The sequence below is a fragment of the Mytilus californianus genome, unplaced genomic scaffold (genome assembly GCF_021869535.1).
Source record: "Mytilus californianus isolate M0D057914Y unplaced genomic scaffold, xbMytCali1.0.p SCAF_7, whole genome shotgun sequence".
In the NCBI taxonomy this organism is placed as follows: Eukaryota; Metazoa; Mollusca; class Bivalvia; order Mytilida; family Mytilidae; genus Mytilus; species Mytilus californianus.
The window spans coordinates 78,947,921-78,973,526 of NW_026262723.1; the positions used below are offsets into that span (position 1 = coordinate 78,947,921).

Here is a 25,606-nt window from a genome sequence, read left to right on the forward strand (position 1 = left end):
GTCTGTGAATTATGACTTTTGATTATTGCGGCTTAGATCTTACATATTACTTTTCCTGGAAAGGAAGGAAGACGAAACATATTTGCTCTCAGATGTTTTATTAGCTAGTATGAAACTAGAAATAGTGGTTTCATACTTACATTTTCTTTTCCTATAATGATCGGTCTGGGTAGTCGTTGCATTGTTTACATTTAGACACGTAGTATTATAGTCGCACAAACATCGTTGAGGGATATACCACTGGGTTCCAGGACACTGAAACAACAGATTCACGTGAGCCGCAGATCCATCTGAAAGACAAAGAATGTGAAAGTTTTCTGTATCAGAGAAAATAATAATCTACAAAATATAAATTTCGATAAACAGACACGTCACATCTTCCTCAATTGAGAAATTTACCATAATCTATTATAATGTTTCAAATATTGCCTTAGTTTAAGATGCAGCCAAGTCAGAATGTAATATCCCCCCCTCCCCCAGAAACAGTAAAAGAAATTTCAAAGTTTTTCTCTAAAATGTTGATAATTTCCTTCTGATGACCTATTAAATTTAGACCAAAACAATCTGCGGACTCGTTAAAAGAGATATTTCTATTTTGTTTGTTCTACATAAATGGTATATAGTTACGATACTGTTGTTAGGTCATTAAAGATGCCATATTTTGGAATAAATATTGATTCACTCATAGGGTCTTTGCATCGGAAATAAACACATTTAGTCTAAAACCAGTTGTTGACATGATACGGGTTATGTTCTTATCATATATTTTATGATGCTATGATACTAAACCCCTAACGGGAGGGATTGTTCTTGATTTTTATATGATGAAGACATAATCTTTATATCAGTTTAATTTAGGTCTGGAGCCGAGATGTCAGTAACTGCTAGTTGACCTTTGATAATTTATGTATCATTGTCATTTTGCTTAGTTTTTTCTGTTACCTATATTGACATTTGACTCGGACTTTTTTTGAACTGAGTTTTACTGTGCGTATTGCTGTGTGTTTGTTTATTCTACATTGGCTAGAGGTAGAGGGGGAGGGTTGAGATTTCACAAAAATATTTAACCCCGCCGCATTTTTGCGCCTGTCCCAAGTCAGGAGCATCTGGCCTTTGTTAGTCTTGTATGTTTTTTTTAATTCTAGTTCATTTATATGTTTCGGAGTTTAGTGTGAAGTCCATATCCACTGAACTAGTACACATTTTTATTAAGGAGTCAGCTGAAACCCGCCTCCGGGTGCGGGATTTTCTCGCTGTGTTGAAGACCCATTTGTGGCCTTGTGCTGTTTTCTGCTCTTTAGTCGGGTTGTTGTCTTTTTGACACATTCCCCATTTCCATTCCCAATTTTATGTCGGCGAAACACGTAAAACTAAAGTCAAAGAGACCTTGAGTCTTTGATATGAGGCCCTTTGACCATTAGCCGAAAATTGCAAATGCTCGGAAACCGTAAAAGTAATCGATGTAATGTTTTTCACAAATTGAAAGTAACGACTTGATGCAAAGCCAATTTATTTGGGTCTAAGTACAATAGCGACTTTCAACAAGATTTTTCTCCCTTTGAATATTTAAAATATAAGGTGTTTGGTAGAATAACTTCTAATACATTTATATCAGAGACTTGGGATCTTCAACCTTCAAAATAAGGTCAATGTTGAAACCTAATTTGCTTTGTAGATTCCCCTGAAAGTAAAAGAGCCAGACAAAAAGGGAAACAAATGGAGCAAAATGCTGCGGACATTATGGCAAAGATTTCATATATTCATTTTTTACAAGTCCGATAACATTTATAGTTGTTGGCCCCTTGAAACTAATTTATGATTTATTGGTTATAGCTTCATATTGGTATAATTAAACTCATCATAGAACCCAGGAATACAATTTTGTACGACAAGCGCGCGTTTCATCTACAGAAGACTCATCAGTGACGCTCAAATAAAAAAAGCTGAAAGCCAAATAAAGAACGAAGTTGAAGAGCATTGAGGACCTATAATTCCGAAAATGTTGCCAACTACATCTAAAATAGTCTATTCCTGTGGTTGACAATCCTTTATTTTTATTATAATTATGACCATATCAATGATAATTCATGTCAACACAGAAGTGCTAACTACTGGGCTAGTGATACCCTCGGACAGGAAAAATATGTATAAGTAAAAATTGGTATATGATAAAGCCACATATTCACCCAATTTTATCAATATAACGGAACTATATCAACTGTCATACAAGTGGTAGTTTTAGCTATCTATAGAACCAGATTTGCGCAATCATTTTTCTTCGAAAAATGCCTGTACCAAGTCAAGAATATGACAGTTGTTTTTCATTCGTTCAGTTGGTTGATAATATTTTATGAGTTTTTATGGACCTTTTTGAATTTATCTTGGACTTCGGTATTGTTGCTTTACTTTTTAAAAAAAAATGAGATCAACCGGAAATGTAAATTCTTTTTGCACTAATTCATGAAAAAGTATCTTGAAACCATAGTGTTTTAGAATCAGCAAATACTAACAAATCATACTGCCCATTTGTGAAACTTTTATATATTTTAATAAGTGCAAGCTCAGTTCCTCCTAATGCATAAAGGGACCTTTTAAACCTCTAGTTACTATCTCTGAACATTTTTTTATATAACTTTATATACGTTCATTCAAACGTTAATGATCCATAAGACTTAGCATGAATTTGTTGGGCGGCAGACCTTCAGTTTTATCTAATTCTATATACTTATTGTACTAATTACATTATATAAAAATAATGTAATATGGTATGATTGCCAAGTTATGTACATTTTGATGAAGTTTAAGCTTTATATGGATTTATTTATATTTGTGTTTACTTTTTTTTTATATATAAATCAGGCCGTCATTTCCATCGTTTGAATTGTTTTAATTTTGTCGGGACCTTAAATACGGTCCGATGCTATGCGGTTTGTAATATTGTTAATTGTTGAAGGTCGTACGGTGATTTATAGTCGCCAAAATCTACGTCATTTGGTCTTTGGTGGATAATTGTCGCATTGGCAGTCATACCACATCTCCTTACTATATATTTAAGACACGGAAATGTTCATAATGGATTCTAAAGTTTAGTTTTTTTTAACATAAAACAAAAAAATATTTAGACTGCTGTAATTACATTACATACGAATGCTCACCATATATTTTTGGTCTGCAATATTCATCCAAATTATCTGGAACTATAGTAAGAAAAGTATTTATGCATAATTTGTATTCGAATAGATAGGAATGCTTCACATTACTCACATTGTATAAATAGTGTATTCTGAATAACCGGTGGCACATTTACATGTATAACAGACACATTATTATTAAGCCAGAACCCGACATGTAATCAAAAGCACTATCTTTTCTTACCCATTTGGTGATCACTCCGCCATGAAGACCACTGAGTCAATTCTGACTCACAGTAAAGTAAAACATAATTAATTAAAGTCATATGGTACTACAAAACAAAAAATGTTCAAATTACTTGAATAGGTTTTGATGTTTTACAGTAAAACTAATGCACGTGACCTTTCTTGTAAAAAAAACCCTTTATCTTATCAAAATCTTCAAGAAATGTACTGCTATTGAATTATTGTCTTCTCGTGCTCTAATTCGTCAAAACTTTTCCGTATGCAGTGACCTTAACTACGTTTATATATCGTAATAACTTCGGTCACCGCACAGCGTAAGTGCGAGAGAAACATCGTGATATAAATATGTTAACAAACGTGCACTTGCAGGATGATAGTATTAATTGATTCTTAAAGAATAAATTGAATACACCAAAACATTTAACAACTGTTCTGAAAAAGTTAAATAAACAAATGGGAACGCACGGAAATTACAAATGTTTTTAACATCGCTTTACCAATTCACACATTTTCAAGTGCTCCGTGATTCTGTGTTGACTGTTAATTAATGTGACGATCCGGTAATCTTCGGTAACAAACTTGAAAGTTGATAAGCTTGCGATCAACAATCATTGAATTCATTTGTCGATAATACGTTATAAAATTCAGAATACATGGAAAAAAAACCGTGCGTAGAGGACTTAGTTTAGTATATATGCATGCATTGCAATAATTTCCTTTAAATCATATGAAACGAGTTTCTTTTACATAATATTATAGAAATTATTATGCATAATTTCAAAAACGGATCATAATCACAATTTTTGCCCAAAAGTTTGTAATAATATATCCATTTTATCTTGGATTTGTTTGTTGATTTTGTCAAGGTATCACCCCCCCCCCCCCACCCCCCCTCATCAGAATTTATCGGATTTTGATTTTTTTTTTCTTTGCTATTTTTTCGTTCATGTTCCTTATATCTCCTATTTATGTTGGTATTTTTTGCATGCAAAGTTGCATTTATCTTGAAAAGCATTGTGCCAACCTTAATCATTTTAGATGAATGGTTGACAGGATACGGGATACAACTCTTAAAAGGTATTTTAATGTACTTTCCAATAAAAATTGAATGTGCAATGGGTCAACAGTGCTATATAATGAAGAACTAAATGAACATGATAAACTCGTACTTACGTGTTTTCAAGTATCTCTCATCTGTGTAATAAACATGTGTCCTTTCTATGGAAAAGAAAAAAGATATATGTCACTGAAAATTGGTGTATGTCAATATGACGATGTTATGCTGAACAATCGCTAACGTCCACTAAATGCTAGTTGTGACAATGCAGCAATCAGGTTTGTTATAGTCCTGTTTAAACATATAAGTTTTGATGAATTTAAGCCCCCAAAATTAATTTGTTTTTCATAAGTAAGGTCAAATAAAAAAAAAACAACACCAAACCGTCAGATCGGGTGTCAAAGTGTGCATCCTCTATTGGATCGTCAGCAATGGGTGACAGTTCCTAACATCTTCGTCATTTGGTCTCTGGTTAATAGTTGTCCCATTTGCAATAATCATACCATATCTTCCTATTTATATATTTACGCTGGAGTTCGGTATTTTTGTTTTGACATTTTTCAACAAAGTTGTCGGGGCCATATAGTTTTACCCTTGTCCGTCTTTCCGTCCTTACGTCATTCCGTCATTCCGTCATTCCGCAACAAACCATTGTATGCAATTGTTTTCTAAACGCCTTCAGATATTGGGCTGATTTTTGGTATGTGAGTTAACCATGATGAGTTACAGATCAAGTTTAAGTTTCGTTCCGCTCTGCTGATTTTTGCCGAAATTACGGGTTTAGGACTTTGAAAATAGTTGAAAATCACAGTTATACGGACTTTTTTTCTATACGCCTTCAGATTTTGCGCTGATTTTTGATATGTGAATCTACCATGATGAGTTACAGATCAAGTTTATGTTTCGTTCCGCTATGCTGACTTTCATGTCGTTTCAACACATCTTGTTAGATCTGCAGTGCATCCGCTTCCTGTTTGCTGATAGTTTGAAATTTAACTTCTCAGTGATCAAGGAAATTTTTCATCAAACTAGTATTGGTCTTGAGAGCTGGATACTATCCATGCATGTTTGTGTCCACATGTGTTGTTGAAATTGCAGATTTTTCAACTTTTTGAGACGGGGCCATTCGTGTCGTTCCGACACATCTATTTTGTTTTAAATTCAGCCGAGTATTTTCTGTTACATAGCCTTCTGTTTTATATCATTGTTGAAATGAGATTTGTGATGTTTGTTTTATTTCTTTTTCTTTAAATTTATAATGAACTACGGTTAAAAAAGTCACCAATGATCAGGCATAGAAGTATCAGTTAAATTCAACGATATGTTCCAAGTAAATTTAACAACAATAACACATTGGAAATGAAGGGAAACCTACAATTGTTGGTGTGTTGAGAAATTGAATTAGTGATTCAAATGTAGCAACAATTAGACAATGGATTAACGTTAACAGGCTGTTTATGAGACTCAAATAATAAGTCAACACGTATTAACTTGTAAAGATGATTTTGAAAATAAATATATAACATTTAGCCCAGTAGTCAGCAATTCTTTGCTGACATGAATTATCATTGATATGGTCATAATAATAAATTAACTGTTCACAAAACTTAGAATTTTTTGAAATACGAAGGATTTTCTACCCTAGGAATAGTTTACCTTAGCTGTATTTGACAAAACCTTTCGGATTTTTTGGTCCTCAATGCTCTCCAACTTCGTATTTTTTTTTTGGCCTTTTAAACGTTTTTGATTTAAACGTCACTGATGAGTCTTTTGTAGACGAAACGCGCATCTTGCGTACAAATTTAAATCCTGGTTTCTATGATGAGTTTATTAAGTATTGGTCGAAGTTGTTTCCATATATTTCAATTTAATGTATTAAATACAAATTTGCATTAGTTTAAGCTCATTAAGCAGAACAATTTTGTGATACATTCAAGCCTTACGTGAAAAAGAAAGACAAGGCATGATAAGGCCACTCTTTTGGTATTCATGAATTCTAAAATGCACGAGGCCAAATTATTTAAAAACCCAAACCATATTACAAACGTTTAAGAACTGACATAACTTTAAGGACCTTAAGTATTGCATAAAGGAGATATATTCCTTGATTTTAAATAATTAACTTATTGCAATAATAACTGGTCTTTCTTTAGACAGTCATTGTTCATGGATATGCGCAGACATGAGCTATTCTTTAAATTTATTGCTTGACAATATTTTTGTTCATTATTGTTTGGTTTTATATCGCCAAAGTATGGGTCCCAATTGCGCACATCTGAATGATGATCCTTTTCCATTCTGTTGTGAATTTGTTTTCATAGAAACATTTCAGAAATGGAAAATGAAAAAAATCCGACAAATGAATTAAAATTATAAACAATAAGAACACATACCTAAGATATGTACTTTCTGTTAATATTAACTAGTTGATTAAATATGCAGGATGTATTTATCCAAAAGATTGAGATTAATACAAGAGGTTGTAATATTGACAGCAAACCGGATATTCCTGCAGGAAAACGAAATTTTGCAATCTGGACCCCCAAACATGATCAATAATAATAATAATAAAAATAAGATTTTTTGTAGGGTTCAGAAATGGAAAGGCCAAAATCAATCTAAGTATCACTTCTTGCTACTTGAAGGTCTACAACTCAAGAACGATTAAAGTTGAAATCGTGAAAATCGATCTTGACCTTTATTTCGTTACAGGAAACAACATATCTAAATTTGAAAAGATTTCGTCGAAGCGTTTTCAAAAAATTGCACGGACAACGCTCTAAGTATCATTTGCGCTACTTAATGGTCTACAACTCAAAAACGATAAAAGCTGCCCGCCCGCTGTACATCACTAAACTAATATTTCCCTTTGAAATCAGGTTAAAAATTACAATAACAATGAATATTGTCCGTTTTAGATATAACAGTACTGGTGTTAAGTGGAAAATTCAGGGTAAAATCTTGTTCAATTTTACAAACTTCCTTTTTGGATGGCGATATACCTCTTGCTACATCCCATACGGCGCGTACATTTGAAAAGTACAATTTGCTAGAGTATGTTATAATGTAGCTCAATGTTTTGATTATAACCTTGTATTAACATAAACGTTACATTAACAGGGTTGCATATATCAGAGACTTTTGAATACTTTCCAAAAAATTAACAGTTGTTATCAGTATCTTATATGTAGAACTCACGATTTTTGTTAACCGTTTTATTGATATGTCGTAAACAAAATAAAAAAATGAAAAAAAATGTATATTTAAACTCGAATAAATTCTGAAATCTTACACCTGCAAGGGCTACAGTGGTGATATACTGGTTACTAAAACGATTAAATGGTTATTATTCCGATGGTCTTACGATTTTTGATACTTACTGGTTTCTCAAAAATACTGCCGATTTCAATTGAATTATGTGATGAGACTTCATGAAACCTGTAGGGAGTTTTGTTTTTACTATTATTCTATTTACTTGAGCGGCAGTATTCAACTAACAGATGTTGCTACATAAGCTAGCTTCCAGTAATAGTTAGCAAATTTTAATCCGTCTATCCAAATTATGTGCTTGTGTAATTTAGTGGTTATCCTGTAACTTTTTTACTCTCCTGTGCGGCTTATTCTTGTATGTGTGCGTGCACATAAAAATTGTTTAACCCGGACACATTTTTTGCCGGTACCAAGTCAGGCTATCTAAACCGTATGTTCTTCATTATATAAATAAGAAAATTTGGTGTGATTGTCAATGAAACAACCTTCCACCAGAGACGGAATGTCGTATACGTTAGCAACTTTGGGTCACCGTGCGACCTACAATAAAGAACTAAAACAACCCATACAGTAAAGTAAGCTACAAAAGGCCGAAAAAGGGTAAATATAAATTGTTATTTGTACCTTTATTTTTTTTGGAGGAGTCGGTTGTGTGTGGTTTAGTTGGTTCGTTGTATGTTTGGTAATTCCTGCATGTTATCCTTTGTAAGTATCATAATAAGTTTCATCGGATTAAACTTGTGACTTCATCATTAAAAATGTTGTCCAATGTTTGCATGCGTCTTTGTGGTTTTAAATTGTCTAGTGACCTTTGTCTTCCTTCGGTTTTATCGGTATATATAACATGATATATTCTTTGTGTGTTGATTTTCAAAAGCAACTTATATAATAATATCTATATTAGACCATTTTACATTGTTATATTATGGAATTACAGGATAGTAAAAATAATTCAATGCGCATTGAAAATATCTCGTCAGTGTTGCATTTAGCCATATAAACGTTGAAAAGTGTAACATAAAATATACATTATAAAAAAGGACGTAAATATTCTTATAGTTAAAAAAATGTTTTGCTTTCATCGTGTGAAATACTATCGTTTACCTTTAAAGTTATCTGGTGTCCTCACAGACGACGAATGTGAACCAGACGGCTGGGTAGAGTTACAGTACAATGACGGATATACAGCTAATGCCCATACAGCCAACACCAGACTTATAAAAACAAATATGGAAGGTATCCATTGAATAACATATCTGCTCTACAATAATAATAATAAATAAGATGATGTTTTAACTAGTGTTGTGAATATATTCAAATAGGATGGGGATAGGGTTCAATATAACCTGTAAATAAAAGATTTTTTTTCACCCAATATTCGTAATATGTCTGAACATTGCTTTCCCGAACATGAATCGACATTCCCGTGTTTTTTTTTTTTTTAAACTTAATGAAAAGAAGATACCTCTATACTACAATTTTTAATAAATCTGTTCAGTTTTCGAGGAAATCACAAAAAATCATAAATAAACATAAACCACAGTTTTGTTTTTTTTTTGTCATTTTTGAAATTAGATTGTGATGGTAGAGACATTTTTTTTAGACTAAATGCGATTCCTAGTTTATTGTCGAAGATCATAAGTTGAATTATCAATTGATTTAAAATCCTAATACAGGATCGTTATCAATATATATAAAATCCAATACTAATTACAAACTTCCAACAAGTACACGTAAAATATATTACATCTACTACATTGACTAACCGGTTACTTGGACAATCTTTCTACCAATTAACCGGTTAACCGATAGTCAAATTGATGTTTTAAAGGTCTTCAGTACTCTACAAATGCATGGTTTTATAATAAGATGAATTTAAGGTTATGGTTTGACATTATAAGGCTTGGCTTTGAGCAGTCCTGATAAAGTTTTATTTTTGATAATCCAACACTACCTTGGCGTCTACTATGGCATTTGTAATAACTTCAGATTTAGAAGATGAAAATCGTTTTAATATCATCGGATTAATAATGTCTACAACTGGTGATTTTTTCATTTTCTCTGGTGTCCCAGAACATGCTGTGGAGTGTTTCAGTTTGAGTTTATTAAGCTTGTTACTCGTACCACACAATAATATACATTAATTCCATTCACATAATTTGAGTTTTACCATTTTTGAAGTAAAATGATGAAATAAATCGTAAAATTTAATCAGCTACCAACTGTTCACAATACATGTACGTTAATTATGTTTACTTTAGACTATCTTGCCCCTAGCTGATATAAAAGTTGTCTATGTGTTAATTAATTTTGTAAAATTGGAGTGTTTTCAAGGTTAACAATAGTAATCAATATAATGGACAATTAATCTGTCAAATTAATTAGCAAGGGTTTCATCCTGGTTTGCCCACATTTAATTGCAGGTTTATAAAAACATAGGGTGTTTTGTTGTTTTAGCAATTATAGTTTATTTCTGAATTATAGTAAAATTTTACCTGTAAAATTTTATAACAAATACTTAAGGTGACTAGGGCGTCTTAATTAAAATTGATAGAATTTTTTAATAATTTGTCAAAATGAAGTTTTTATCGCGCTTTTTTCAAAAATATAATAAAAAGTATGGATCACCGGACTTTTTTTCACGCTACAGGTTGTGCAAAATTGTCAGATTTTGTATAGATTATGCAAGGAAAATCAAATTTTGTGTGATAAAAAGAAAACTACATGATAGAATTTTAAGATATAATGTGAGAAGATAGCTCTTATAACATGATTTCAGATAAGAAAAAGAAAAAATGGGGTCACCGAATTTGTTTTCCTGCTACAAATTAAAATAGGTAAATTCACAACACTTTCTATTATAAAAATTACTTTATCTGAGTTATCTCCCCTTATTTGGCAAAGTTGAAAAAAAATTAATCAAACACTAATATGGTGTTTTTGAAAAATTACAGCCGTAATTATGATAAAACACACAATTTTATATATTTACATCAAAAATCTAACACATAAATTACATAATAATCTCAAAATTTGCACATTTCATCAAAGATCTAGACCAACGTTATCTACTACTTCAAAATCCAAGATGGAGGAAGACACCCGAGCCACCTTAATTTAACTATTAAATCAAGGAAAATGTGCAAAGATATTTTATACATTTACCAGAAAATTGAATGAATTTGACAAATATTTAAAAAAAAAAAATACAAAAAAAATGTTTATTAGATTGACAAATTATCGAACATTTTAAAAAATTGTTAACAAATAGTTCATTCCGAAAACAAAATATGTAAAAAGTAGATTAATGAAACTTGAGCATGAATAAGTGTCATTTAAAATTCTTTTTATTTATATAATTGTTCACCGTATTTATTTTTTTTATTTTATTTTATTCGGAAATTTACATTCAAGCTGTTAATGATTCCACACACAGAAGTAGCACCATACTGTATTTATAATGAAGCTTGCCCATGCATTGCCTATAGTGTCATAACTGAACTTGCTAAATAACCAATAGAAAATGACAAAAAAAAGGAAATGTGGACACTGTAAATTAACTGGACATTGTAAATAAAAAAATGGGAAAATTACATGCCCAGCATTGCCTTAACAATAAATTATGAGGATTATTAAATATATATATATTTCAAATCCTTTACTTCAAGAGATATGTTGACAGGATATCATTTCTTTGTGTTAATTGTTTAACCTAGATATATAGACTATTAACATACGTAAACTAACTTGGAATACAGCCCAGTGTTTCATTTCAATAGGACAGAAATAAAAACAAACACAGTTGTTGTATTCTGTTTTTTTTTTTAATTTTCACCAAATACCAGAAAGAAGGGCAAAATTGTCATTTTTCACTATTGAGATAACATTACAAAAGGCCATTTCTTATAAAACTACAGCCCATATCACTCTGAAACTTTGCAGTAATGTTTCTCTTACACATAGGTGCGTTTGCATAGAAAAAAATCTCATTTTGCACCATGGACCTCATTTGCACCCAAAATCTCATGGCTGGTCACAAGTGCCCCATATTACTTATTTTTACCATAGTGCTTTATTTATTTCCTTTTGCAATGCATGTATAAATTTGATTCATTAATAATATAAATTATGTTTGCAATAAAAGAAAATTTGATCATATATTGGTCTATTTACATCATAATCATTTAGAAACTGATGAATTATCAAGACACTTTTATAAATGAACGCCATTGTTTTGTAGTTAGTTGTATGTCAAATGAATCAATTGAATTGATGATAAATTATTGAGAAAAAAAATGTTTGATTTATTTATCATTTATCTATAGAAATAAAAACGGAACTACAAAATGAAAAATACCTGAATATATAGATAACACAGATAAACTATCAATCTATTAAGTTGGAACAGACTATACAATTGTATGCTCATTAAACCTTTTGTCTTTTTTGTTTTCTTTACTAATAGATAATTGGTATAATTAAATGTGGGCAAACCAGGAATAAACCATTAGCAAGACTATCATTTTAAAAATTAATTAATGATTTCAATACACATTTATCTCAAATCTGTTAAAATTGAAAAAAAGGTCCGGTTAACCGGTTAGCGTTTTTAGTATTCGATATTCGGTCTTTCCGACGATTAACCGGTTAACCGATTAACCGTTGACAACACTACTTTTTATGTTGTAATGTTGCACTACTGTCTCAGGTTAGGGTAGAGGTTGACGCCTGTTAAAACGTTTAAACCCGCTGCATTTTTATGCACCTGTCCTAAGTCAAGAGCCTGTTGTTCAGTGGTTGTCGTTTGTTGGTGTGGTTCATAGGTGTTTCTCGTTTCTCGTTTTTATATAGATTAGACCGTTGATTTTCCTGTTTGAATTGTTTTACACTAGTAATTTTGGGTCCTTTATAGCTTGCTGTTCGGTGTGAGCCAAGGCTCCGTGTTGAAGACCGTACTTTGACCTATTGTTAACTTGTTATACATTGTGACTTGGATGGAGAGTTGTCTCATTGGCACTCATACCACATCTTATTTATATTTTCTATCAGTTAGTAAATTATTATGAAATTAAAGAACTGATCACATTTTAAAAATAACATGGAAAATTTACAACCATATTTCAAAATTGATCAACACTGACAATAAGAGTTTAGCTTGTAAAATTTAAGATAAATATGTTTTGGCATCAATATAGTAAGGAAATCATGTTGAAACGTCAACGAAACGGCGTTTTACTGTTCAATAAATAACAAAAATACCGAACTCCAAGGAAAATCCAAAACGGGAAGTCCCATATCAAATGGCAAAATCAAAAGCTCAAAATCATCAAACGAATGGAAAACAACTTTGATATTCCTGACTTGGTACGGGCATTTCCTTATGTAGAAAATAGTGGATTAAACCTGGTTTTATAGCTAACTAAACCTCTCTCTTGTTTTACAGTCGCATATAATTCCATTATATTGACAACAATTTGTGAACAAAACAAACAGACATAAGAGTTAAGCTGGGATAACTATAATTGATTCAATTGGTTAATTTACTGTATTTCTATCTTGCAATTTAATGAATGTCATATTCTATATATTATATCAAAGTATGTTAAAATATTGTTGAAATCCAATGAGTTGTTTTGTTATTCACAGTGGATATTAATTGAACACTATACTTTGCATTAGGTTGGCATTGTGTATTTTAAGTAATGACATGATAAAACTACATATTCCAATAGTTTACAAGAAAACACGTATACATTTTAAATACTTTACTCTTGGATTACAATAAATAGAAAGTCAATATTCAACAGAATGTTCGTACACGTACACGCCTTCAAGTTGTCCAGATCCTCTGTCATTCTACTGTGTTGTTTAAACTTTTGAACATTAGTGTGATTGTTATTTTAAGTAGAAGACCAACGCGAACATTGATATACCATATAATAATAAACTGTAATAATATTCATGTTATATCGTTTATTAACTACAACAATATAATTGATTACATACAACGCATTCTATCCGACAAATACGGGTGAATTTACAAGAGACCGAACTGTACAATATGGACTAAAACTTTTATGGTTTGGATTATAGCTTACTTACTTTTATAGCACCACAACCGTTTGTTTCTTTGGGAGGGGTACTCTGCAGCCCACTTTCTTCATCTGCAGGTGGATATTCGTCACCAGCATCCCTGTTAAGTTGATCTAATACAGGTGTATCAGTCATTCTTCATTGTCTGACAAAATATGTTCATAAATAATATACGTAAATAAATATCGTTATTATGACGTTTCATTACATCTTTATTCATATCAAAATTCAACACATCAAATTCAATATTTCAGATATAAAATAGGCATAAAAAAAAAATAGATGAATAGGGGACCATATCGATGAAAACAAAATTAAATTTCTAAACCAAAAGGTATATAAATTGGGCATGGCAAACTTTCCTTGAATTTATTTCACACAATGGCCATTTTCAAAATGTCTTTCAATATTTACTCCAATGCACAGTATTAAGAGTATTAGCTACAATAGAAAACTAATTTATGTTCTTATTGTCCACCGGTAGATAATCAGTATTACTAATGTAGCTGTTTGCTTTAAATTAACAGTCTTAGTTTGACGAGAAAGGCGTTTTCTGCTTATGATAAGAAAAGATCACTGTGTCATTCGGGAGCAGAAAAGAAGTTGAATTTGAAAATATTCTTGGCACATATAGCTTTGTCAGGTCAATTTTTGTAAAACAAAAACAAAATGCCGAGGCAGAGTAGTTCGAAGATTGAAACATGACTATAATAAGTCTAACTTAGATGAAGTAAATGCAGAAAGCGAAATCAAATAAAGGAATTTCTTAAATGCATATGGACAATACTTGTTTTAGTGAGGTGCAATAATTTTAAAATTTGATAATTCAAATGAAAACAAGACTGTTATAAATGAAAGGAAATAAAGCATGAACCAAATAAAGCAAACACAATATACAGTACTAAAATTTAGATGGCAAAATACAAATGAACAATTAGAGATGTTAGACGCTCTACTAAAGGTTGGAACTTAATCTAAAGGAGGAGAATACACAGTGACATAGTTTAAATACCGATATAAGGTAGAGTTAATAATACAGTTATTTTAGTTAGTTAAAAGTGTCTACGGATTTTGAGTAGTGATTTATATCATATTCATATATCCAAGGATACTTTGAAAAGTCATTTCACTGTATATTGTGTGTCTTTCATTTGCTTCATGATGTATTTCCTTTGATTTATAACATTAAAAACACACGAAATGAGGTTCATTGGCACATACATGACATTGTTATGATAGTTAGGATATTTCACAGGATGTTATCGCGCAAGGAAGGATTGTAAATATGAATACACGACGGTGAACTAATGTACATGTAAAGAACTCAATGAATGTAAGAGTAATTGTTGTGGAAGCGTGAGGCAATATCGCAACAAGTATTTATCAATGTTATAAATTTCAATAGTATTAACAGTTACATTGTGGTAGAATAGATATGTCACAGCATTTATTGTAATTACATGGTCCTGTCGGATTATATTAAGGTAATAGTTTTAGGAATTTTTTTGTAAATATAATATGAAATAAACATGATAAAATGATCATCATTGCAAGAATTGTACTTAGAACCTTCCAATGTACAAGTGTAACAAGGAAAAAGTAAAATCACAAAAATACCGAACTCCGAGGAAAATTCAAAACGGAAAGTCCCTAATCAAATGGCAAAATCAAAAGCTCAAACACATCAAACGTATGGATAACAACTGTCATATTCCTGACTTGGTACAGGCATTTTCTAATGTAGAAACTGGTGGATTAAACCTGGTTTTATAGCTAGCTAAACCTCTCACTTGTATGACAGTCGCATAAAATTCCATTATATTGACAATGATGTGTGAACAAAACAAACAGACATAATAGGTAAAAATGTCAAAATAGGGGTATAACAGTCAACATTATGTTATAATCTTAATCACTATGAAAACAGACAAATATGTAACAAATAAACAAAACAAAAAAAGGCATATAGACAAAGCACATAAGCAAAAATGAAAGACAAGAATACAAAAATTTACCATAGCCCAATAACACAATGACGGGATGTATAAGTACCGAGTCACGTCAAATGAATAACATCAAAAATAAATTAAACAGTAAAAGTAATATTCAAAAAGACAAATAAAAGAATACTATAACACGTTATTAAGATGATAAACAACGTCAGTACCCAGAATCTATACTTCAAGACCATCGTGTATTATTTGTGAAGTAGATACGGAATATTTATCAACAGGGTCTTGGTACCTTCCGATGAACTTTTTTAGAAAAAGGACGAGACGTTCTTTGACATAACCCTGGTTCATCAACTTTCTGCTCAGACACTGGTGATGTTTTACAAAGTCTGAGTAGCAGCTGCAAGCTCTTGAATACCGAATAAGTTAGGAAATGTATATCCCATATGCAAGTGAAGTTGGTATATTGTTATAAGAGCGATGAACAATGTATCAATTTCCTTTATGATGCTAGCGAGGACTACCACTGATTGTAGAAAGCGACAATTTTGAGAATCAGAGTTTCTCAGCATAATTGCATATGTAAGATCTTCAAACGGCCTCTTTAAAAAAAAGGACATGTTTGTTCTACATATCATGTAAAAGATGATTAAACTTTTAAAAGTATTCAATCTGGTGGAAATATGATATGTTTTAGGTTATTTCATTGTAAATACTAAAACAACTTCATAACATATATAGTCTTATGCTATACACATTTAAGAGCATTTATAATCCTTTGTAATATTAAGAATATTATTTATAAATCCCTAAGAATATTGCTCTATTCTTTAAAATAATAAAAGTTCGTATCTATGTTAGTATATTCCGACGTCTTCTGGTATTGAAAGAGGTTGGATTCACCTATATATAAAGATATATTGAAATGTATTTGAAATGCATAATTTTTTTTTTAAATGTGTACTAATTTTAATGATAGTACAACCTTGTTATGTATTGCTTAAGAGAGAACGAGACATGCATCATAGTTACACACTAAGTCAAACTGCGTTGTTATAGTCCAGCGGATCGGTGACAAAATTCTGGGTTTGATGATAAAAGCACAAAATTTGACATGGTAATAGTTCTTCGTGTTTCAAACAATATAAGCTATGAACCCACCTTGAAATTTCAAAATGGCGGCTTTTTCCAAGATGGGCGCCATAAGATATACAAAATCAACAAAATTCACTTATAGAAGGTTACAAAGTGTATTGTTTTGACAATAAAACCTAATGCCCTATAATACCAAGTGTATGCTCATTTATATACTAAAGCCAAACGTCAAAAAATTTGTGAGGAAAGTATAGAAAATCATAGTAACGGTACCATTTTTGCAGAACAGTCGTCTACATCGAGGGAGCACGTATAGACACTGGAGTTATTCCAATATTTAAGCTAGACATAATAAAAATGTATATTTTCGCTGTGATTATCTGGAAGAGGACACATTAATGATCTAAAAATTGCAGCAATCTCAGGCTTGCCAGGCCATTAACAAGGCAGATGCTTGCTTCTTCTGTTTAGTTGCAATTAACAAGCGACCGCAACAATCTGTTTGTATGACATCGATACTTGAAAAAAAATGCACATGAAGGTAGTTCAAAAAGACACGATGAAGGCGAAAGTCTTTTCAACAATCATTAAAGACATTAGTTGATAATCGTTTGGCCAAATCTTCAGATGCAGTCCAGTTAATGCATTGAGGCAAATACGACGCTATCCATTTCAAAGTTACTTTTGTTTTATTTCTCTATTCTTCTTTAACATTACATTCAGCTGGACTAAAACCATCTCATAATGTATTAAGGCCTTCTACTTGATGCTAGAACCAGGAAAGGAGGTACTTAATGACAAAATGTACAGTTTACGCCTGTCGTTTATGAATGATCGAATTATCTATTTATCTACAGTACTAGAAGATTCCATTAATGGAACATTCAAAATGGAATATGTGGTTCTTCACACGAAACTTGTAGGTTTGAAACAGCAACCGTTGACAATATTGACAACAACAAGAGTTCAAATACGGCTAAAGAATCGTTACATAGTAACAAACATTCAAAATGGAATATGTGGTTCTTCCCACGAAACCTGTAGGTTTAAAACAGCAACCGTTGACAATATTGACAACAACAAGAGTTCAAATACGGCTAAAGAATCGTTACATAGTACGACAATTTCCATATTTCAGCCTTTTCTTAGTCTAACTTGGCAAATTCGTCATAACCTTTTGCTTTGAAATATATGCATTTCACTTATAACCTCTTGTACTTTAACCAATATATTATGCGCCAGCAAAATTGGTCATATTATTGTTATAACGTAGAATATATTTTACTATATAATAAGATATATCCTTAATACTAACCAAATAAAACCATGCGTATTATAATTGCATCTAATAATAAATGTTTTATGGACATGCACTATGTCAATTGTCTAACCAGATATACATGTATGGAAATCTGTTAAATTAGTCAATCGTGAAACTATATTCTCATATGGTATAAATAAGCAAATAATTTTGTTAACATGGCTTGAAGCAGTTGACAATGAACACATTAAATATGTCTGGACACCATTCCATGCATGTAGAGCCAAGACAAATGGTCATCCGCCTTTATATATCAGTACGCATTCACCAATGGTTCAGGAAGAAATCAAATCTGTCACAACGATTCGACATTCCATGAATACAGTCCAGCAATGTGTTTATTTTTTCCGAGACATGTATCAATTATCACTTGTGATTAATCGTTTTTTGCTTTTGCAAAATCGGAACAGTGGAACTGGGCAAACATATTTCTAGCAGAACAAAGAAAAGTTTTGATTTTTGGTCTTCATATATAAATAGCATAGACATGGCATCGTTGAGAACCTCATGTGATTGGTTAGAAAACAGTGGTTGAAAAAGTGTTCAATCAAGGAAACATAATACTTAATGAATAGCAGAATTTTTTAGAGGCTCTCATGCATCATGAACAAGATATTTCCATGCGATTACAGTAGGTGTACATCTCATTCTTATGCAAAAATCCTGACATAATTTTTACTTAGGAACGAGACCCTGGTATGAACTATGTAACATTCAAAGAATGGAGTAATAAGAGGGAAATTGACAGTCCACTTAACCACAACTGGTCTGTAACATTAAAGATAGTTTAACGGTATCAGATAATCCACATGTTCTACACCAGGAACGGATCAAAAGCAAAAAAAAAAAAAAAAAAAAACAACATTTTCAAAGCAGGTGATAGCTTTAGGCGGGGGAATGTATCAGCCTTTTACCCAGAGTGCTACTTTAAGTGAATGCGGATGGCATATACCTTCTTGGACATTTATCAAAAAGGTATCAGCCTTTTGTAATAAGGTAATACAATGTGGTTGACAGATATAAAACGGATGTCACGGTGGATGAAAATGCACGAGGACAATGATGTTATGTACGGTCCTGTTTAAAATGTGGTGGGCAGTTGGGCAAACACAAAATGGGCTGTCCTTAAGAAACATTTTGAAAACTGTTGTGAAAATATGTTGTTGTTTGGACAATAAAAAAGATGGAGAAGATACTTAGGCAATCAAAAATGATAAGTAAAACAAAACCAGATAAGAACAAAAAACGCAAAAAAGGGACTAACACAAATCGCTACACAAAAATCTAAAAATTTAGCAACACCAACCCCAAATGAAAACCGGGGATGCTCTCATGTGCTCAAGAAGGGTCAGAAGTTCCTGTTCAACAAGTGACACCTACCTAGGTCCTCTTGTTTAAATAGATCGATGAGTTATATCCAGTAATTAGGCATATATCATATAAAAGTGGATTTATAAATATCTCTTTTATAACCCTTAGAATTCACAAAATATGAATCATGTAAAAACCTTTGGTACATGTAAAATTTACTAAAACTTGACCGAATGTGAACGTTTGGAATGAAATAATGTTTTCCATGGCTGTACGATGGATAAATAAGACTTTCACTGGTTGACAACACAGACATTAAAAATAAAGAGCAAATAACACAACATTGAAAGTATAAACAACAAGAGTCCTTGTTAATCAACACTAAGGGCCAACGCATGTGTTCGGAAGGGTGTTTATTTTTTTGGCTAACTGGTTGCACGCGTAATGTTACTCATTTTCATTAGAAATTTGGTGATAAGTCGTATTTATTTATCATCTTGATGTTACCACAATCGATGAAAAAGAAATAATTGTGGCAAGGAGAAGAGGAACATATCCATTATCATTTGTGACTCAGATGGTACCTAATGGTCTAACAAATTCTGATGGCGTCACGATAATTGTTCGAATCTTTCCATTTATGGGATCATTGATTAAAGTGTTTTTCAAGCAGCATCCATTTATCATGGAAACGCAATACCTAGAATATTGTGTGAACTACAAATTGCAATTCGATAGAAGAAATAAATATCAGCAAAGCCTTGTCTCAGTTTTATTTATTTTCACTTTTTGTGGCCATTTTGAAATTTTCCGCCATTTTGAAAAGAAATGATTTACGAGAAACGTTGGATTACATTTTATATGTTTTTAAGAGATTTGATTTGACTATTATTTGCTTTTATACATGATAGTTGTAAAATTTAGACTGATCGGCAGGCATCTTGAAAATGGCCGCCATATCGGATTTTTCAGAGTGGGTCCATAGCTTATATTGATTACCACATATAATTATACAATTGTGCAAAGTTTCATGCTTTTATCATCAAACCTACAATTCGTCTTAAAATATGCACGAATCAGTTGGACTATTATCATTTGTAGCACTGCCGTTTGGCTGAACATGATAAACATGAGGTATTTTACTTACTGAGTCATACATTCAATATTGGAAATTCCCTCAAAACATAATACATCCTAATACATTATATCAGCAATTATCTTCGGTTTTAAAAAATTAAAAACTTGCATTTTTCGCAATGAAAATCGTATCTTTATAAAGATTATATCATAGTCTATCCGATTCACTACTTCCTGGTATGACACTGAATAAATTAGGTTTACAGATAAACAACTGTGTACAAGGTGTTATTTGTGATAGTGTCACCTTATTTCTAAGAGGAATGAAACGATACTTTTAATTGAAAGTTATTAAATACCAGTAAACGGAATAAATACTCTGCGATTCTTTGCGTTAAACATGAAACATTCGTTTAGTTTTTGTTGCTGTTTGCATAAATTCTCAAAATAATGCGGACTTTAAGATCCAAGAAAAAGCGCGAAACCAGCATTTGGTAGGTACGCTGAGTAAATTGTCTACATTATCTTTTATAGGATATGTTTGTAAATTTACCATGTTTATCATAAATTAAGTAAAAATAAGTTACAGATGTATAAACTATGCTTATTTCTTTGTATATATCATAATGATATAAACCATTTCAGTTCAGTGTAAAAGGATCAATTTGATCCTCCTTGTTTCAAGTCAAATTTATCAAACTGTCTAATATGACGTTATAATCTAGATAGAGATATAACGGATATATGCAACATATAGTTTTTTTTTAATTTGAAGCTCAAATGACAATCATTTGTCTGTAACTTTCATGTCGAATGGAAGTAAAAATATATCAGATGATAATCAAGAGGCTTATGAGAGCCTGATATCGCTCACCTGTAATTTCAGTTTCAGGCATTTGACTTTTTGTAGATCTTACTTTGCTGAACAATTTTGTCATTTACACCTTCTCTCTTTCTATAATAATATTAAAGATAATACATAACCCAAAACTGTAAAATTTCCTAAAAATTAACTATTTCCGGACAGTAACCCAACAATAAGTTGTCCTATTTGTGTGAAGATTACTTGACAGTAGATCTTAACACTTTCACCTATGTCAGTTTTGCTCTTACTGCTTTAGTTTTTGAGATGAAAGCCATAATCTTCATTTGACCCCTATGTTCTTTCTTTAGAAACTGTCGCCATGTTTTTTTAATGGATCAAATCCCAGAATACAATCTATAAACTAGATACCCTAAGGAACATTCAGTTAAAGTTTTTTAGTATTTGGCCAAGTAGTTTCAGAGGAAAGAAATTTTGAAAAAGTAATAGACTTTCACAAAAATTGTTAAAAAAAAACATATTAAGGGCAATAACTCCTTAAGAGGTCAATTTACTATTTTGATCATGTTGACTTATTTGTAGATCTTACTTAGCTGAACACTTATTGCCATTTATACTTTCTCTCTATTTATCATAATATTAAAGAAAATAACCAAAAACAGTAAAATTTAATAAAAATAAACTATGTCCAACAGTAACCCAACAATGGGTTGTCGAATTTGTCTGTAAATTTCATAACAGATAGATCATGACCAATTTATCACTTTAACTCCCATTCATGTTTGCTCTAACTGCTGTAGTTTTTGAGATATAAGCCTGATGGTTCAAAACTTCGGATACAATTTATAAACTAGATACACTAAGGAACATTCAGTTAAAGTTTGGAAGTATTTGGCCCTGTAGTTTCAGAGAAGAAGATTTTTTAAAAAGTAATAGACTTGCACGAAAAAATGTTAAAAAAAAACGTTTCAAGGGCAATAACTGCTTAAGTAGTCAATTGGCTATTTTGATCATTTAACTTGTTTGTAAATCCAACTTAGCTGGACATTTTTGCCATTTACACTTTCTCTCTATCTATTATAATATTAAAGATAATAACCAAAAACTGTAAAATTTCATAAAAAAAACCTATTTCGGACAGTTACCCAACAATGGGTGGTCCAATTGGTCTGAAAATTTCATAGAAGATAGGTCTTGGCTTATTCATCACTTTAACTACTGTAATTTTTGCTCTTACTGCTATTTTCTTTTTGTAGCCATGGCGGCAATGTTTGATGATGGATCAAAACCATGGATACAATTTATAAACTAGATACCTTAAGGAACATTCAGTTAAAGTTTGAAGATATTTGACTCAGTAGTTTCAGAGGAGAAAATTCTTGAAATAGTTTACAACGACGACGACGACAGACAGCGACAGACGACGACGACAACGACAATCGACGGACGACAACGGACGCCAAGTGATGACATAAGCTCACATGGGGCCCTTCGGGCCCAGTGAGCTAAAAATGGTATATCAACACGAGAAATACTGTGATTAGTATTGTAGTAGTCTCAAATTAGTGTAATAACTAATGTAGTAAAAACATATATAAACGTCAACACATAAAAGATGAATTGATACTCAAAAACTTATACTCACTAAATATCATCAAATAGGTAAAATTTTCTTTAGAATGAATATATTTTAGATGACATAATTATATCAAATAAATCTATCCGAAATCGCACATGTTTGCTTAAGTAGCAATTAACCCGACCGATACTAAGTTAAAAGCTGTTAACTTAGTAAATTGTTACAGGAAATGTGCAATATAGAAAGTGTTACGTAAAAAAATATATATCAGAGAACTGCGTTTTCAACTTTGGACCCTTTGATTTGTGGACAACTTGTGAATCTGCAATTACTTATCTGACATATATGTGTATTAAACTTGCTTTGAAAGGTTTTTTGAATGACTGAAAGGCAAAATGAAATAGAAAATTTGAATTTTCTGAAGGCTACTTGATGTAAGTTTACTAGTATAGTAATTTTACTATCAAAATGTCTTACTCTGTCAAATGAAAATTTTTAAGTGTTGAACATATTTTGAAACCAGGACAAATGTCAATACTGTTTTTTTTTTTATAAAACAGACTGCTATTTGGAAACCTATAGTGATGAATATGTATCCTTAGTCCGGTTTTCACTACTTGTAAACGTTATTTTTATGAATATTAATCCTTGGACTAAGAAAGAAAAAAAAGCAGTATATGCAAGTATTTTACACTTGTGTGAATTATATACTTTTTATTTTGCATATGAATACAGGGTATTTCTATTAAGAAATTACACCCTCAAATATTATGTCGTTTTTCTAAAGGAACGTAATATATTATCGATTAATTATTCATATATGTATTTCTCATTAATGCGTATACAATGATAAAGTAAAACATAGACACCATTAGGAAAAAAATAAATAGGTAAAGGTGCTTTAAGACATGCTAATTTGTTTGTGAGTGTAAACAATCAAACAATGCTATGAGCAGAACTGTACTTTTTTAATTTCATCAACTGTTTATTTTCTTTGTAAATCGCAGTAATAACTAAATAAAAGGTCAGGGTAATTGATCAATTATTAAATTATTACTGCGATTTAAAAAGACAAAATAATCATGGTATCTGACTCTTAAGTCATTTTGATAATTCATAAGGGTTGGCTTGTTATGCCAGCTCAAAAAAATTGTCATAGTTTCTTTTTGTTGGTTTGCTCTCTATGTTAATAACAGCAATAAATAAATAAAAGGACAAGGTAATTCATAGTATTTAACTCTAAAGTCATTTTGATGGTTCATAAGGGTTGGCTTGTTATAGCAGATGGCGTTATTTGTCTAGCCTTAATGGGATTATTTCATTCACAGAAGGGACTAGTTGTTTAAGTCAAACATAAAAAAATGAGGCTTGATGTACAAATGTTTTTTCTTTGTGTTTTCACATTCTCGAATTTAAGGGACCAAACACTCATCTTATTATATATCTTGTACCGTTTAATGTAATGATCTCAAAAGAAAATATCCCCCCTTAAATGTCGCTTTGGAATATTCCACTGTAAATAAACTCATGAGGATTAAAATTTTGTACCCCAGACGCACGATTCGTCTACAAAAGACTCGTCAGTGACGCTCGAATCAGAAAATTTAAAAGGCTAATTAAAGTACGAAGTTAAACAGCATTGAAGAAAAAGGGTTTTGCCAATACAGCTAAGGTAATCTATTCCTGGGGTAGAAAATCCTTAGTGTGTAATTTTGATAAAATTATTAAAATTAATTATTATCAATTTTCACCATCATAGTCTTTAAATTGTATTTTCCATCATGTTAAGGTTGATTACAACGAAAGATAAATGGTAATGAACTTAATATAATAGCTGTATGGTGCTGACCTAAGCCAGATCGAACAGCTTAGATTAGGAATATAGCAACACCCAAAATGCTTAAATTTGAACAAGTTTTTGTCAATTATAGAAAGTAAACAACGATCTCATAGGTAGTTTCTCAGAGCAGAAGTCCATAAAGCCTGACAAAATTAAACGTCAGACACTATAGACCAACTGAACGATATTTTTGTATAAATTATTGAGGACAAAGTCCTCATAACAATAGAAAAACAATAGGAAGAAAAATCTTTGTAAAAATTAATATACATGTACTAGTGAATCCAAAAACTTCCAATTTAAAATATGCTTTTTAGTCTTTCGCGTTTTGCAAATATCCGTGTCAGTTTTCGTATTTCTCGGGATTTGTTCGTAAGACATCAGAAAGGGGAATACAATTGCCCTCAATTTTACTCTCTGATTTCACTACAAAGGAGCATTAAATTTTACGCAATTTGAATATCTGATTTCCGTAAAGTCATTAAGATATTAACTATAAATTTATCCAAAACGTAGCTCTCAACTGTCTCGATTCTCTACATATACATTTGATTTTATAAGCGAGATTTGAATTATGTCTATTGAACAATTTCTGTTCGTTCTGTATTTATTAGATGTATAGTTTGCATCTCCAGTCGGTGCAGATTTTCGAGGTTGTGAGAGGCAGGGTGAGATTGGAACTTTGAATAACATGAACTGAACTGTTTTATAATATCTAGTTTTTACATAAAACGAGTCTTTAATGCTTATTAAATACAAGATTTTATAAGATAAAAAACAAAATGCAAAAAGAATTTTAGGGAAGTTATTG

General features: G+C 31.5%; 1 protein-coding gene across 3 annotated transcripts in view; it reads right to left on the minus strand.

Moving 5' to 3' along the window:
- The window catches only part of LOC127708950 (uncharacterized), a 172,971-nt gene that overhangs the window by 83,580 nt on the left and 63,785 nt on the right, over window positions 1-25,606 (minus strand). Inside the window, exons 2-6 of one of the 3 annotated variants that reach the window (XM_052214161.1) lie at window positions 13,807-13,942; window positions 8,809-8,965; window positions 4,551-4,595; window positions 3,156-3,197; window positions 141-290 (exon numbers count right to left, since the gene is read on the minus strand). The exons of 1 other annotated variant lie outside the window; for it this stretch is intronic. In XM_052214161.1, coding sequence (XP_052070121.1) covers window positions 141-290; window positions 3,156-3,197; window positions 4,551-4,595; window positions 8,809-8,965; window positions 13,807-13,932 — 520 coding nt within the window. In that variant the 5' untranslated portion in view covers window positions 13,933-13,942. Of the gene's footprint in view, window positions 1-140; window positions 291-3,155; window positions 3,198-4,550; window positions 4,596-8,808; window positions 8,966-13,806; window positions 13,943-20,623; window positions 20,803-25,606 lie in introns of those variants that run through there. One more of the 3 variants, XM_052214156.1, reaches the window with a different exon arrangement.